The 17,114-nt window shown below is 42.9% G+C and overlaps 1 protein-coding gene across 1 annotated transcript in view; it reads right to left on the bottom strand.

Moving 5' to 3' along the window:
* LOC102565355 (protein fantom) overlaps positions 1–17,114 on the bottom strand; it is an 86,573-nt gene that overhangs the window by 18,979 nt on the left and 50,480 nt on the right. The window contains exon 10 of the mRNA XM_059713790.1: positions 7,426–7,609. Within this exon, the coding sequence (XP_059569773.1) occupies positions 7,426–7,609 (184 nt within the window). The remainder of the gene's footprint in view (positions 1–7,425; positions 7,610–17,114) is intronic.

The following is a 17,114-nucleotide window of genomic DNA, read 5'->3' as shown; positions in this document are numbered from 1 at the left end:
TATATCCCACCATACACCATGAATCTAGAAATTCTTTATCAACTTCATCTACTAATGTAAATTCAATTAGTTCAACTAATCAATTATTTAGTCTTCTGACATAAAGATTTCCAATCTATATAAATCTCATAAAAACTTTGAAAGGTTTCTTTAAAGTTATATTCCTACTACTGTCAATTCTGTGAAAGGTTTTATATAGCAAGGTAGCATTTTTCAGGCCTACTACCATTAATTTTGTTTACTAATGACTTTCTTGTCCTCAGCATTTTCATACTGCTATTTTCTATGCCCAAGAAATGTAAATGTTCTTTCATTGTTATCAAAGGCTAAAGTAAACTTAATCTTTGTTATTTTGATTGCAGTGGCCTGGGCCTGAAAATATACGTTTTACAAAGTTGAAATTAAAAGTCTGATCTCAAACTCAATTACAGTTTGTAGGTCAGTGACAATGTGGGCTTTGTTTGCTTAGATCAACAGTTCTATACATTTTTCAAACAAAATGAACTTGCAGATAGGTTCAGAAAGGTAAAATATGAACTTTGACATGACATCAAATTCATACAAGTCTTTAAGTACCAATTTTATTCTAATAATTTCTTCTGTATTAAAAGGTATTATAAAGGTAAATGAATTGCTTGTTATAGCTGTAATCCCGTTTTATAAACAAAAATAAAATTATGGCTGTCAATCACAGTTAATGTTCACAATTAACACATTAATTGGTTGTGTTAATTTTTTTAATGTGTTAATTACGCACATGGTTTTGGAGCCTGCACCTAGGGTCTGCTCTGATGTCTTTGGGCTGCCCAGCAGGGCACCGCAGAGGAAGAAAGGGCAGCCCAGGTGCAGGCTCCTGGTGGCTGCAGCAGGAGGGGTGTGTGTGTACACGGACACACACGAGCAGTCGCAGCCTGCATGCAGCCAGAAATGCAGCTCAGTGGTGTTTAGAGCAGCGCAGTTCTGGTAAATCTGTGGAGGGGGAGGGGCAGGGGAGAGGGAAGGTGTTGGGGGGCAGATTGAGGCCCCCAAAGTGAGGGAAGAAGTGGAGCAGGGGCAGACACTGGATTGAATGGGGCTCTGGGGCCAGGGCAGGTCGTGTGATGGAGCCATGGGAGGCTCATCCAGGGATGCTGTGGGGGGGCGGGGTGCAGTTTCCTGCTGCTGTGCACACACCTAGGGGAGGTATGGAGGGCATGTGGCCCCTAGATTTTTGTGCAAGGTGGAAGCAGGCTGCCTGCTGCAGGCTGAGGCTCTGTGCCCTGCTGCCTTTGTACCAGGAGATGTGTGATAACATGTGCCTCCTGCTGTCAAGTGGGCAAGGGGGACACAGTGTGGCCAACATGTGGCTCCCGGGGCAAAAGTAGCAGGATGCAGGGCCCCAGCCTGAGGCCCACCTCTGACCTACACAGAAATATGGGGGCACATGCCCCCCATGCCTGCCCCAGGGGTGCACACAGTGGCAGGGAGCTGTGTCCCCCCTGCACAAGCTTCCTGCAGCTCAGTTGTATGACACACCCTTGCCCCAGGGCCCCATTCACCCCAGGGCCTCTCCCTGCCCCACTCTCTCCCTCACAGTGGGGGCCTCGATTTGCACCCCCGGCCCCTTCCCTCTCCCCCCGCCCCTTCACTCCACAGACATACCAGCTGGGTGCTCTCTGTCTCTGCATGCGTATGAGTGTGCACGCACGTTGAGTGTGTCTTCTCCTCACTCCCAAACCACAGCCCCCCCCCAGCCCTGCTGCCGCCCCTCACTCCTGACCCACAGTACCCTACATCTTGCCAGGGCGTGTGGGGATCCCCCTCCACAGGCTCCAACCCCCCCCCACACCTTCACAAATTTCCCCTACACACACACACACACACACACACACACACACACACACACACACACAAGCATGCACCCCAACCATACAAAGTACCTGCATAATTTTTCGGGTTTTGTGCATAATTTTGAGTTTTTAAGCTGTGCGATTAAAATCATGATTAATTGCGACTAATTTTTTTTAACTATACAACTAATCACAAACAATTTTTTAAATCATTTGACAGCCCTAATTAAAATACCAAACTACAGAAGGGAGCTATAATGAATGAAAAATGATGGCATTTTCCTTGCAGTTTCCCCTTAGTTTGGATGGACTTGGGAAAGTACTGTAAAGTGAGAAAACATATGCGGATCTTTAGAGAATTATTTTCTGCACAGCCTGCTCCAACAGCTTCTTTCATCAGTATTATGGGTCCAACACCAGATGTAGTGGCTTAGAGTGGTCGAAATTACATTGTAAAATATATAACCTACCAATATTTCTAGGTCAAAAAGAGAAGCAGGGGCCAATACTCTAAGTTATTTTTCCTTGTCCCCTAAGTTCAGCAGGAGTATATTAATGTAAAGCCAGATATAATTACTGATAGCAAGCATGGCACGTCTGTATAGAAACGAGCAGGTCACTGACTGGACTAAATCAGTGGAAGTGATCTAGTACAGTGGTGCCCAATCTTTTTGCCCCGTGGGCTGGATGGGTGGCCTTGGCCCAAATGGCATGCCCTGGCTTCAATTTGGCTGTGTGGTGGGCTGGGGGGAGAAGGGGAGGAGAGCTAGAGTCTGAGCCCAATCCAACCATGCAGCAATCTCTTGGCCTGATCCAGCTCTGATCCACAAGGAGGGGGGCCGTCTTGGGCCCTACCTGGATGCATGGCAGTAGTCTGGTGTGGCCTTGATCTTGCCACATGGGTGGAGTGGTATCCAGCCTGGCCTGGCCCTGATCTGGCCACATGGCAGCAGCTGAGCCTGGCCCCATTCTGGAAAGATGGGAGAGGGGGCTGGCTCAATCCTGATCCAACTGTGTGTGCAGACGGGGAGAGGTGAGGGACCCATGCCCAATCCACCTGCAGATAGCTTCATAATTTGCCCATGGGGAAGGGGTGGCAGTATTAATTGCCATTGCTCCCCTATTGCCAAATTTCTTGACCCATGGGAAGCCCCAAAGACTGGATACTGTGGCTCCATGGGCCAAATTTGGCCAATGAGCTGGGAGTTGAGCACACTAATCCAGCATATTATTTTTTAACAAGACTTGTTTTTACTGTTAAACTACCTGTACAGTGGGTGGGGATAGGCCAAGAGGCTGGCAATCCAGCTCCATGGGGCTGTGAATGGCACAGTCCTGCTCCCAGTGCAGCACAGTACTCAGCGCCATTCCTGTCTGTTAGTGTCAGACAAGCCAGGCAGTGCAGTGTGGGGGAGAAGAGGGAAGGGAGGATTGGAGATAGAATCATAGAAAATTACAGTTGAAAGGGATCTCAGGAGGTCATCTAGTTCAAACCTCTGCTCAAAACAGGATCATCCTCAACTAGATCATCCTCAACTAGATTATCCCAGCCAAGTCTTAAAAATCTTCCCAGCTGGGTCTTAAAAACCTATAAGGGTGGAGATTCCACAACCTCTCTGGGTAACCTGTTCCAGTGTTTTACTACCCTCCTAGTGAGAGAGCAGTTTGTAATATCTAATCTAAACTTCCTCTGTTGCAACTTGAACTATTGCTCCTTGCTCTGGAATCTGTGGGTGCTTGTACACATGACAAAACTTTGCTTTTAAAGCAACTTAGTTGCCCTTTTGCATCGCTTTAATGGCATTCCTGTTTACACCTGTGGTGGTGTATTTCACTTTAATTTCGTCGTGAGGTACACGTGCGGCAGTGTACTTTGCTTTAAGTGACCTTGTTACATAGGAAGGTAAAACCCATCCATTGTATTTTAGTTTCCTAGGTAACAAATTGCAATGGTGCACGGGGCACTGGAAGCCCAGATGTGCTTGGGGAAGCTTGGGCTTGGCAGGCTTCCAGCGCCCCATGCACCATCCCTGCCACCTTCTCCTGCCATGAGCACACCCAGCTGCCCTCCAGCAAGCCAGCCTGTTCCTGGGCGGTCCCAAGTTGCCGAAACAGTGCACGGGGCTCTGGAGCCTACCTGTCTCTCCTGTGGCCAGGGGGGTGAGCTGCTGGTGGGCCAAGCAGCCCCTGAGCTGTGGGGGACCACAGACCTTTCGTCCACAGCAGCAGCACCCCCCAGATGGCACCCACATGCTAGCAACCCACCTGGGTGGTCCCAGGGGGCACTGCCACCATGGAGAGAAGCACTGGGCCCCACGTAGCTCAGGGTCCGTGCAACCTGGTGGCAGCTCATGCGGACAGGCTCCACTGAGGAAAAAAGAAAGAAAAAAGCAGCAAGGGGCCATGATCTTTTTTTTTTCTCCTGGAGCCTGCCTACCTCTCCTGCACCTGTAGGGTGAGCTGCCAGTGGGCCCTGAGTGCTGTGGAGGGAGGAAGGGGACAGAGGCCTGGTCCTTCCCTCCATGGCAGCGGCACTCCACAGGCAGCACCCACCTGCTAGCAGTCCACCTGGGTGGTCCTAGGACGCCACCACTGCGGAGGGAAGGACTAGGGCCCCCCACAGCTCAGGGACTGCTCAGCCTGCCTGCAGCTCATGTCCCAGCCATGGGAAATGCAGACAGGCTCCAGAAGAGGAGGGAAACAGGGAAGGGCCCAATCCTTTCCCCCCCACAGAGCCTGCCCACCAGTCTTGCAGCTGGGAGGGCAAGGTACCAGTGGGCTGAACAGTCCCTGAGCTGCTGGAAGCCCCAGTCCTTCCTTCTGGGCCTTTCAGTGGGTGGGTGCTGCCCAGAGGGGCACCACCACCAGAGAGGGAAGGACCAGCCCTGCCCGCCCAGCTCAGGGCCCACTGGCAGCTTGCTCCCTGGCCACAGGAGAGGTGGGCAAGCTCTGGGGAAAAAAAGAAAAGAAAGAATCAGGCCCCTCACTGCTTCTGGTGGAACCTGCTTGGGGGTGGGGGGGCGGGGAAGGCAGGTGAGCTGACAGGGGCCATCACTGTAATGTGACAGAAGTCCCTAAATCGAAACGGTCTGTTTTTAAATTGACAATTAAAACCCCACAAATTAAAAACCTATCACTTCAATTTAGGGAGAATGAAACCCGTCGTGTACAAACAGCCATTGAGAACAGTCTAGCTTCTATGTCAGTGAGATAAGATGCTACGGACCTTGGTGGGCTCATGCTCCCAGTCCTGCTCTGGTGCAGTGTCAGCCCAGCTGCAGGGGGGGGAGTGGGGGGGGAAGAGAGAGAGAGAGAGAGAGAGAGAGAGAGAGAGAGAATGCATGTGGCCCTGAACAGCTCACTAAAACTCATTAAGTGGCCTTCCAGCTCAAATAACTGCCCCACCCCTGGTATAAGTTATATGTATTTCTTAAAACAGTGTTACAGTAATGTAGTGGTGATGATCAAGAAACTAATGTGAGAGCTAAGGATTTTTTGGGGGTGATATTCTTGCACTCAAAAGCTTGTGTACTTTTATCTAAAACATGCAGTTTGTCCAATACAAGATATTATCCCTGAAATCCTTGCTTCTCACATTTCTTAAAAGTCACACTAGTTAAGTTATAAATACATAGAAAAGATTTTATTTACCAGAATTAATGATTTCTTAAATTACTTATGGATTTAGCATGATTTTTCCACACAAAATGTAGAAGACTATTAGTTTCTCTCTAAGCTCAAAGTACATTTCTTTCTCCCCCTGTAAATCTCAATTTTATTAAAGAAAATATTCAATTAACCTCAACTATTCTACATACTCAAATCTAATTAGGCATGAACAAGAGATGGAGTAAAGCTATAGTAAACACACACAGAGTGAATTCATTACTATTAGATTACTGGCTTTCTCACTGACATTATCAAACAGCAAATTCATTAGGACTTTTCTCTTATATGCAAAGCTAATATTAAGCGGAAATTAGATGACCAGTTATCAAAGTAAAATACTAAAAAGAACAAGGCAACCATATTGAATGTGCTGCAAATTACAACACTCTACCAGTTAAAACTAACAACACTTTCAAAGAGTATTTTTCTGGGCTATTCAAATACTAAGAATAGTTATACTTTCAACAGCAAATAGAAAATTGGAGTTGTTCTTATGTAGCCAGTTTTTAACAAGCAAAAGTTAAAACAAAGTATGTGGTATTGCCACATTGAGATTAAAATCACAGATAAAATCCCTAGAAGTCATGACATTGCCTAAAATAATGTAATGTGAAAAAATTATTGATTCACGATTGCATTTGTGTTCTTGCTTTGGGGTTTAGCAATCATGAAACTTACTTTAATAAAGGTTTTAAAAGAAAGTTGAATTTCTCAGGTGTTTTGAAGTATCATCATTTGTCATTACATGCACTGACTTGTTGGCTTCACTACAGTATTTTTCCTTTTAAAATGATAAACAAAGAATGTGTTTAAAGAAATAATGTAGTCTTCTACATTCAATAGATATTTCTCTTTTCAGTAATGTGTGTTCGCATTATTGTAGAAGCTGTGACTTGAAGGAAATATACCCAATATTCAGAGATTCACAAAAAAAATGTGCTGTTAATACTGTTAAAATAACACTGATTGTCAGTAGAACTTAATAACTGTCCAGCAGCTGATGATGATTTTTTGTTTTAAATATCAAATCCTTTTTTTGTTTGTTTTTTTTTACCAGACTACCATCTTCACTAGAATGCATGGATAGAATCCTCACCCTACTAAAGTCACAGACAATTCTCTCTTCTATATATTAAAAGGGGGGGAAAAAAATCACCAATTATGTTAGTCTCAAGCTTACTGTAGTATGAAATAATTGAGAAAATGATCTAATTAATATATTAACCATCTTTACTATAGCAGTAATACTGGTATTCCTATAATAAATTAAGTTCAACATTAACACAAAATACTTTCAAACAGAGGTATATGAGACAAAGGTACACTGGAACATATAGAATGAATAAAAATAGTGAAGTAAATAGCTAGCATTGTAACAGTAATCATAGTTGGATAACTTCCTGTTTCATTAAAAAGAAAATTTTGCTTTAAGCAGTGCCAAATATTCTAAAGTAATATGCAAGTCCAGTAATGTGATCTATCATTAGAACTATGTTTGAATGTTTTTCTGTGTGGATTGGGTTCTATAAAATAATGACTGCATGGGTGTTTTGTAGCGTTTGCAGTGTCATCAAGTGCCATGACATGCACTGGCTTGTTGGCTCAACCAGAATATTCTTCCTTTTAAAAATTAAAAATAAAGGGTGTACTTAAAGAAATAATTTCACCTTCTACATTCAACAGATATTTCTCTTTTCAGCAAATGAGGCTGGTTTATACTTTATAAATCACATCCTCAAATTATATATATTGTTATAACTTCTATTTATATGGTATTTGTATTATTTTCTAAAATAATTTTTAGAACCGGCAGATGTACCAACTATACTACAATAGGAATAATGACAGAAGCAGAATTTATTAAACATTTCTATAGGACTGAAAATAATAGAAGATATAAGGCTGTTTGGAAATACATCATACTTACCACTGCTGTAATTGTAGTGAATCCACTGTCCACTTCTTGGTTTTGGAAGTGACACTGGAGTCTCCTCTGCTGGGAAACTGTAGAATCTCCATTCTATGAACAGCCGTTGTATTGTGTCATCCATTGCAACTCGGGAATCAGCAAGACTGAGGGATATAACCTCAATCCGAATTTTTGCAGATGGCTGTTTTGTTTTGTTTTTTAAAAAAAGCAAACCACAGACATAAACACATATAACTCACTGTATTTTTCTTGTAAAGTCAACTTGAAACCCCCCCAAATACATAAATCACAAATCGCTAGGGTACTGCGTGGTAAAACATGATTGATTGATTGTGACATAGATACAATGAGGTTCTAATGCCCCAGGGTTTATAGTTAACGGTGTCATTGCCACAGACTACTGATTTACATTTGAGGTTGAAAATACTTCCATAGAAGATTATGTTATCTTCATAGATAAATGGTTTCTGAGTCATAAATATCATTTCCCCTTATTTTCAGCTACCTAAGGAAGTGCTATATATGTATATTGCTATTTAGTAGATAACTTTAAAATTCTTAAAATTACTATTAATCAAAAGTCTTTCAACTTATTATCCCTACACATAGGCCATACTTCAACCTATGCTGCTATTAGAATACAGTTGATATAAAAACACAGGACTACCTGACATAATAACATGTAAAGTAACTCAGAACTTATGGGCGTAACTCAGAACATATTAGGGGTTTGCGAAGTGGGTCCTATTCGATTTGGATTTGGCCCGAATCAGGGACAGTGATTTGTTGATTTGGATCACTGTCCCTGATTTGATTCGACCGAATCCAAATCTGAAGATTCAATGCTGATTCAGAGAATCAGTGATTCAGACATAGACACAGCTTTAGAAGTTTTTTCTATATACCTTGAGGTAGCAGGCATATGCTGGGGTGCATGGAGTGTCTTACAGAAGTACAAGGGGGCCTTCCATGTGCTTGCTGGCAAACCCAGAAATGGACCAGAAGTGCTTCTGGTCCACATCCGGGTCTGCTGCCAAGTGCGCTGGGAAGCCCCCCGTGCTTCTGTGCGACACTCCATATGTAGAAAAAACATTTAATGTTGTCTCTATGTCTGTATCTCTGAACCTTTCTGAATCTCTCTGAATCAATTCGGATTCAGAGAGATTAAAGGGTCCTCTGATTCAGTTCAGATTTGGAGATTCAGCCACCGAATTGGGCCAAATCTATGCTGAATTGAATCAGGGACCAAAACCTTTCACAGCCCTATTACATATCACATTTAACTCAACCAGTCTAGTGAAATTAAATGTTTAAAATTTAATTTTTTAATACTATGATTAGTAAATCAAAATTAGTCTTCATCACACTTTATTTTTCTTCATATTCTATTTTGCCCGTGATTAATTATGACGTATTTTCTGTTTTATAACTGGAACTAAAGTAGTAGTTTCAGTTTTGGAAATGTGTTAGTTTTTAATATGATAAACCATTGTACCAATTTAGGAAGAAGCGTCAAAGGTCACAAACATCTACACTTGATAACTCAGTGATTTCAAAGAAAGCAAAACCACTGTGATTTCAAAATTAGACTGTATAGACAAATATTCAAAGGATGAGATTTTGTTCTTCAAAGAGCAAACAGAACTCCTTATAGTTCATAACTGTCAAGCTCTTCTTAACCAACCCCCCATCCCTACTTTTCTTTCTCCCTTGTAAAGTTCCATCTGCATTAACGATCACTTCCCATATACGGTGTTTGAAGATTTCTGGTTGTAATTTCAGAATACCTGAAGTAGTAATGATAAAATTAAAACACACACAAACCCCAACAGATTTAGATAAGCTTTCTAGAGTTCAGTGTCAGAACTGTAAATAATAATCAAATACATCATGGCAATTGCTTATTTCAAAGCTTATTATATAATTAATCAAACTGAAAAAGCATGAGTATTCTATTGTAAAAATATCTTTCATAAAGAACAATTTTCATTGCTGTCAAGCCCCTTCAATATTTGATGAAGTAATTTTACCCCCTCCTTTCAAAAGACATTTTCTTTTATTATGTATCCTAGACACTTTAACTAAAAACCCAAATCTGAATATTTCAATAAGGTTGTTTTATTATTCAGTAGATTCATGGAAATTTTACTAGGATGACAGAGAAAATTCCACACCATTCTGTCTCTGCTAATACAGGTACACGGCTTCAGCTGGCAATATTACTAGGATTAGCATAGTATGATGAAATATTTAAAGGAAATTTTTTTTCTAAAACCTAATAAATCAAATGACTGCCAAATGTCATTAAAGTGATGGTCTTTGACTTGAATATGCTTTTCATATTCAAATTTGAAAAGAAAGAGATGAAAGCCTGGAAAGGTTACTCAGTTTCAACTAATAACCTCAAGCACTCTACATTCACATGCATAAAAAATGAAATTGGCTCCATTGTCTAATTTTACTTCAGAAACAACTCTTTTTCTTGCATTATACAGATATATTAGCAGACGGATTTAAAAGTGCTATACTGAGTTGTGTTTTTCTTCCAAAGTATTGAGCAGTTATGTCAAACTAGTTTGTACACAGAGTAGTTTGACTCACGTCTAAATACAATATATTGTATTATCCAGTCCTTTCACATAACTTAAATTTTTGTTTGACATATTTAGCATTTGCAATAATATACTAGAAAATTGTGATTAAAGAGATGTTTTCTTTTCTCTGAAGAGAGAACAGGGAATATCTAGCAAGCATTTTTCTAATTTATAAAGACACAACTATGCATTATTTTATTACAAAATTGGAAAAAAATAATTTAGACTTCAAAATTCAAAAATATTTAGAGGTACAATTTTATTCATATGAATTAGGCAATATAGTGTAATCTTAAAGAAAACACAAGCTGTTTCTTAAAGAGTTGATATTTAAAACTAAAATGGCACATATGTCATTTTACTACTACCATAAAAACATATACTATGTAGACATGCTCAAAAAAAAATATATGAATTACATTTTTAATTATATACTTAATGCTGCTATGATGCAGAACTAGTTTTTATATACTTCATTGTTTTCCCAAGTAATTTTTTTTACTCTTCATATACCACTTATTAGATATGATTAAAGCGAAAAATGTATTTTATCATGGCCACTTGCTCCTCCCCCCCATCCCAAGTCATTTTGCTTTCATAGTTTCATAGTAAAACTGTATTACAAGCAAATCTTAAGAAACTATTTTATGCTTTATATGGGTTGGCTTAGTAATGACAGAAAAAGTAGAGCTACTGACAGACTTATTAAACTTATGATACATCATGTATTATTTCAGGATTTTGACATGCATTAGTTTCATTGTAAATGTTTCAGTTACGTACTGCTTCTAATTGTGTACAGGAGTATTTTTGCCACACTTAAATAAAAAAAAATAGCAACGTACGGATTAGCCTGCGTTGTTAACCCTTACTGTGTGAGATATGTGCTGTTTTGCTGAAAATCCTCTTTTGGCAGTAAATTGGGTAGAAATGCTAAAATCTTAAAGAATCCTTAGGGAATCCTGTAAGTTTAACTGAAAAATGAATCTCAATTCTCCTATTTCAAAGGGAAAAATAAAATCCCAAAACATGCAATTCAAACCCTGACCTGGTGACAACTGGTACGTGCCAACTGACAAACTAAGCATCTGGCAGCAGGAAGTCTAAGGAGAAACTGAAAAACTTTATTAACTAAGATAATGTGCTTTAGAAAGTATAAGTATCATGTGGACCAACCATAAATCGGAAGGTAAATTGATTACATCTCTTTTTTTCTCATTTTTATCATGTAAAGTTTGTTAGCTTTGATCTCTGTGCTCGCCTGGTTTCAAATATCCATTCATGTGCCACCTTGGCACGTGCGCCTGGTGTCGGGCGCTGTGTGAGCTCATGTGACCTCTGCAGGGGTCCTCGATCAGTATTTGATCTGCTAAAGCATCCTGATCATACACTGCAGGGCTCACCCATTTATTCAGGAGTTCCTGAAGCAGCTGTAGTAGGATCCTAGGCCATCTCTCATCTGGCCCTGTTTTAGCCCAGAACAGCTTTCGATAGTGCTCTGGGTTAATCTCGAGCCTATGCAAAATAGCTACTTTCACCCGCTTGTAGTCATAAGCTTCATCCCTGGGAAGGACCCGATAAGCCACCTGGGCCTTGCCCACGATGAGTGTGCCCCGCTGGCTGGCCCAATACCATTTGTCAAGCCCGGTCATTATTGCGTGACATTCAAAGGCCTTGATATAGGCCTCTGGATTGTCTTCCTGGGTCTCAGCATGTTAAATGCAGCCAGGCTGTAGTGCAACCAGTCCTGCTGCCGATCCATCATCTGTTGCTGGGCATCCAGGATCTGCGTCAGGGCTTGTAAGTCCGGAGGGGCCATAGTCGCTGGCTGCATGTTGATGTACTGTTTGTCTGCCGGGTCCCTCTGCCAATTCCTGGCCAATGCACCACTTTGTGCCCGCCTGGTTTTGAATATCTGTTCACGTTCCACCTTGGCATGTGTGCCTGGTGTCAGGCACTGTGTGAGCTCATGTGGCCTCTGGAGGGGTCCTCGATCACCCTGGGGAAAGCCCAAAAACTTTCCTGCCACGACTCTGATTGGACCCTTAGTGGTGGGTTCCCCTGTTGATGACTCCCTTAGATTGGTCACACCTCTTGATGGATATTCATGGGGCCCCGCCTCCCCTACACCCCTTCCATATGCCAGCCTCCAGGATGAGCCACTTGATCTGGGTGTGGCTTGCCCTCTGGTCATGTCACTCCCTGTTCTTCACGCCACCTGGATTCTGATTAGCTTCTCCACATCGCTGGACTCCAGGGGCAGCTGGGTACCCAGATCTCCTGATGTCTTGTCGGCAGCCAGCTAGCTGCTTGCCATGAGTCTGGGGCTGCTCCTGTCCTTGGAGCATTGCCCATGCCCCGGCTAAAAGGAAAAAAAAAAAAGGATAAGAAAAAAACAAACAAGCAAAAAAAGAATCTAGTCACTTTATAAGGGGGGGAAAAAAAAAAAAAAAGGAGGCTGAGGGGTTAGGCTACCAGCCCTTCCTCCCTCACAGACCCAGTACCTGAAACTTGGCTTGTCCCTCGATGCCACTCCAGGTCTTTGCCTTTGCTGAGGACCTCCTCCGCTTGCCCTGGAGCCGGATCCACTGCTGCATGCCGGCGCTGCCTACGCTTGGTGTGGAGAGATCCTTTCCCCTCTGCTGCCTCCTCAGCTCTCTCCACTTCCTGCGGTGCCGGCTTTTATTCCAGCCCGGTGGCATTTGTCGATGATGTAATCTGCCTGTGCCGGCTCCAGCCAGAAATAAGTGTGGCTGACAAACCACGCGGGCGTTTCTTCCCAGCGTGGCTTGTCCTGCATTCGGAAGCCTGGAATTGGTAAGTGAGCCCTGATTTTAGGGCTTTTCTTGTAGGAGTGGGTTACCCCTGCCCCCTGTTCCACCACAGGGAGGGTTTTCTGTCCACCAGTGACTGTCCCCCTGGGACAATTTATTTTCTTATTTTTCTACAAGTTCAACATCTTTATCAACTTGTACACAGCATTCTGCAATTTCCTTATCAGGCCCAGGGTATTGTCTTGGGCTCACTGAAATCAGTGGGTTTCTTCCACTGAGTCCAGCAGGGCCAAAATCTTGCTAACAGTTTTGAACCAAGAACAAGTTCTTTCATTTGGACACATCTGGCCAATTCTGGGTCCTCTCTCTTTCTTACCAACAGTCTTGCAGTGATGTCTGACAAAACAAATTGTTTTTGTTTATCATTTGTTAGTTCCTTTATTTCTTCACGCTAGTATGAGATATATAAATATGCACCCATCTGGTAAGTATAGCCAGTACATCTTTCCCTTTCAATTGCTCTTTTTGTGCACAGTAAAGTTAACACTGTTAGCATAAAAGAATGTTGCAACTCTCCCAACAAATTCAAGTCTTTGATTTCCATCTCTTTTATAACATTACTTGGGTGTACAAGGTGAGCAGAGACTGCTAAAATACATTAATAATGATGAGTTGCTGAAAGGCCCAGAAGAGAGATTTAATTTATCATTGTACTTATGTTTCACATATGATGATGGTACTTAAAAGAATCACTTGGATAAAACTCACTGATGTTCTCCTATTGCACTTAAATGTGCTGTTGAATTCACTAGTAAAAAGTTACTGAAAAATCCAAACAAACTGATTTTCTCCATTTTAAAATATATTTGAATCCTATCTTTAGCAACTTGCAACAATGCTCATATTTTGCTCTAGAAGAATTTTCTGTTTTCATTACTGCAATCCATCTATTCACTTGCTTCAACCTTAGGTCATGAAATGAATCAGATAAATCATACACTGCTATATAATAATCACTGGGTGTATCTACATGTGCAATTAATGCAACATGATAAAATCTGGAGCAGTTTGCACTGGAGTACACTTCTCTTAGGGGCATCATCTACATGTTTGCCTGGGACAGCAGCACTTTGAGCCAGACGCAGAGCAACCCCAGGCTAGCAGCAGGCGTGGGGGGTCAGCCTTGGGCTCTAGGTGGCAACGTCAGGCAGTGGTTGGGGTGGCTGGGGCACAAGAGTGCCGAAACTGTGGAACCCTGTGGCTAACTCCCTGAGCCTGCTGCCAGCATGGGCTCAAAGTGCTGGTGTTCCGGTCACTCTACACATGTATTCCAGTGCAGTAAATGACTCCACCATAACAAAGTACTGTCTTATGGCAGAGTTAATTAATTTACTGTACTCTAATACCAGTGCATGTATAGACTAACAATTTACTCTGCTAATTAGTCAACTCTGCAGTAAAGTGCATGGGTAGATGTACCCAACTATGAACTACCTTCTTGTTCCACAGGTTATCACTACTGCTCATGTTTACTGACTGAAGAAGCCACATAGTAAATTCAGCACTGAAGACTGAAAAATAAAACAAACTAGCCACATTTTTGCAGAACCATAATACCAGATACTCTTCTCACCAAGATTTTAGATTCCAGCAAACTAAGCTCCTCAGCATTTCATAACTCCAACAACTGTCTTCAATATCCCATTGGCTGTGGATTCTACCTATCAGTAACATATCTTCCATGTGATGCTTTTCCATTCTACAAAGTTTCTTGGTGCCTTTATAAACCTTGATGTTCTCATAACTGCCCTTTTAGTTTTGAAAACACAGATTGAATTAATATTTATAATGATAAGAGACTGTTTCTAGTATGAGAACACTTTCACATATCAATGTATATAAGTGCACACAAATTCACATTTAAAAAAAATCTTTAAAATGATAAAAACCAAATTCACTCTGTAAAAAACCAAACCAAACCAAATGCAAGGGAGCGATCCTCAATGCACAAACTAAGTCTATTCCATCTTGGAGGAAAGGCAGCAAGAGGGCACAGCAGCCCCCCTGGCTCTCCAGGGACCTAGCAGACCTCCTGAGGCTAAAAAGAAAGGCCTACAAAGGATGGAGGATGGGAGCCACCTCCAAGAAGGATTATTCTGCACTGGTCCGGTCCTGTAGGGAGCATATCAGGAAAGCCAAGGCTGCAACTGAACTCCAACTAGCTTTAAGCATCAAGGACAATAAAAAGTCCTTTTTCAGATATGTGGGGAGCCGGAGGAAAAGCAGGGGCAACGTTGGACCCCTGCTGAACCAGATGGGGCAACTGACAACTGACGCCCAGGAAAAAGCCAACCTATTAAATAGGTACTTTGCGTTGGTCTTTCATCAGTCCCATGGGATGCCCATGCCCGCTACGGGACAGGGAAATCCGGGTGAGGGTGATCCCCTGCCCTCCATTGATGCTGACTTCGTGAAGGAACATCTTGAGAAGCTGGATACCTTCAAGTCAACCGGCCCTGACAATCTTCACCCCAGGGTACTCAAGGAGCTGGCGAGCATCATAGCCCAGCCTCTAGCACGGATCTTTGAAAACTCTTGGCGCTCTGGTGTAGTGCCCGAAGACTGGAAGAAGGCCAATGTGGTGCCTATCTTCAAGAAAGGGAGGAAAGTGGATCCGGCTAACTATTGGCCCATTAGCCTGACCTCTATCCCGGGAAAGATCTTAGAAAAGTTTATTAAAGAGGCCATCCTTAATGGACTGGCTGACACCAACATCTTAAGGGATAGCCAGCACGGGTTTGTTGCGGGTAGGTCTTGCTTGACCAATCTCATTTCCTTCTACGACCAGGTGACCTATCACCTGGACAAGGGAGAAGAGATTGATGTCATATATCTTGACTTCAGAAAAGCCTTCGATCTGGTTTCCCATGATCACCTCTTGGAGAAACTGGCCAATTGTTGCCTTGGGTCCTCCACGATCCACTGGCTGGAAAATTGGCTCTGTGGTCGGACCCAGAGGGTAGTAATTGATGGAAGTCACTCATCGTGGTGTCCTGTGACCAGTGGGGTCCCCCAAGGCTCTGTCCTTGGACCCATATTGTTCAACATCTTCATTAATGATGTGGACACTGGAGTCAGAAGCGGACTGGCCAAGTTCGCTGATGACACCAAACTTTGGGGCAAAGCATCCACACCAGAAGACAGGCGGGTGATCCAGGCTGACCTGGACAGGCTCAGCAAGTGGGCGGATGAGAATCTGATGGTGTTCAACGCCGATAAATGCAAGGTTCTCCACCTTGGGAAGAAAAACCCGCAGCATCCTTATAGGCTCGGCAGTGCTATGTTGGCTAGCACTAAGGAAGAAAGAGACTTGGGGGTCATCATTGACCACAAGATGAACATGAGCCTGCAGTGTGATGCTGTGGCTAGTAAAGCGAACAAAACGTTGGCTTGCATCCAGAGATGCTTCTCAAGCAAATCCCAGGACGTCATTCTCCCCTTGTACTCGGCCTTAGTGAGGCTGCAGCTGGAGTACTGTGTCCAGTTTTGGGCCCCAGAATTCAAAAAGGATGTGGAGAAGCTTGAGAGAGTCCAGAGAAGAGCCACACGCATGATCAGAGGTCAGGGAAGCAGACCCTACGATAACAGGCTGAGAGCCCTGGGGCTCTTTAGCCTCGAAAAGCACAGGCTCAGGGGTGATCTGATGGCCACCTATAAGTTTATCAGGGGTGACCACCAGTATCTGGGGGAACGTTTGTTCACCAGAGCGCCCCAAGGGATGACAACTAGGTCGAACGGTCATAAACTACTACAAGACCGTTTCAGGCTGGACATAAGGAAGAAATTTCTTTACTGTCCGAGCCCCCAAGGTCTGGAACAGCCTGCCACCGGAGGTGGTTCAAGCGCCTACATTGAACACCTTCAAGAGCAAACTGGATGCTTATCTTGCTAAGATCCTATGACCCCAGCTGACTTCCTGTCCTTTGGGCAGGGGGCTGGACTCGATGATCTTCCGAGGTCCTTTCCAGCCCTAATGTCTATGAAATCTATGAAATCTATGAAATAAAAACAAAAAACCTCCGACTGTTTCATTTTCTGGAAAAGCATAATACATTTTTTTCATAGTGTTGCTCAAAGTATCTCTCATACTATAAGAAGCAAAACTGATCAAGAAATAAACATGCTAGTTCATCACTTCCTGTCTAGGAAACAAGACTAAATCATAGGCCGCATCCATGTGAGCAGGGGGCGTGCATCTGCAGCAGAACAAATATCAGCAGCACAAATTTTTATCACTACTTTGTGCCACAGTGCACAC

This window comes from Alligator mississippiensis, chromosome 10 (assembly GCF_030867095.1).
Source record: "Alligator mississippiensis isolate rAllMis1 chromosome 10, rAllMis1, whole genome shotgun sequence".
NCBI lineage: Eukaryota > Metazoa > Chordata > Crocodylia > Alligatoridae > Alligator > Alligator mississippiensis.
The sequence above is the reverse complement of the archived record's forward strand: the minus strand, read 5'-3'. Positions and strand labels throughout refer to the sequence as shown.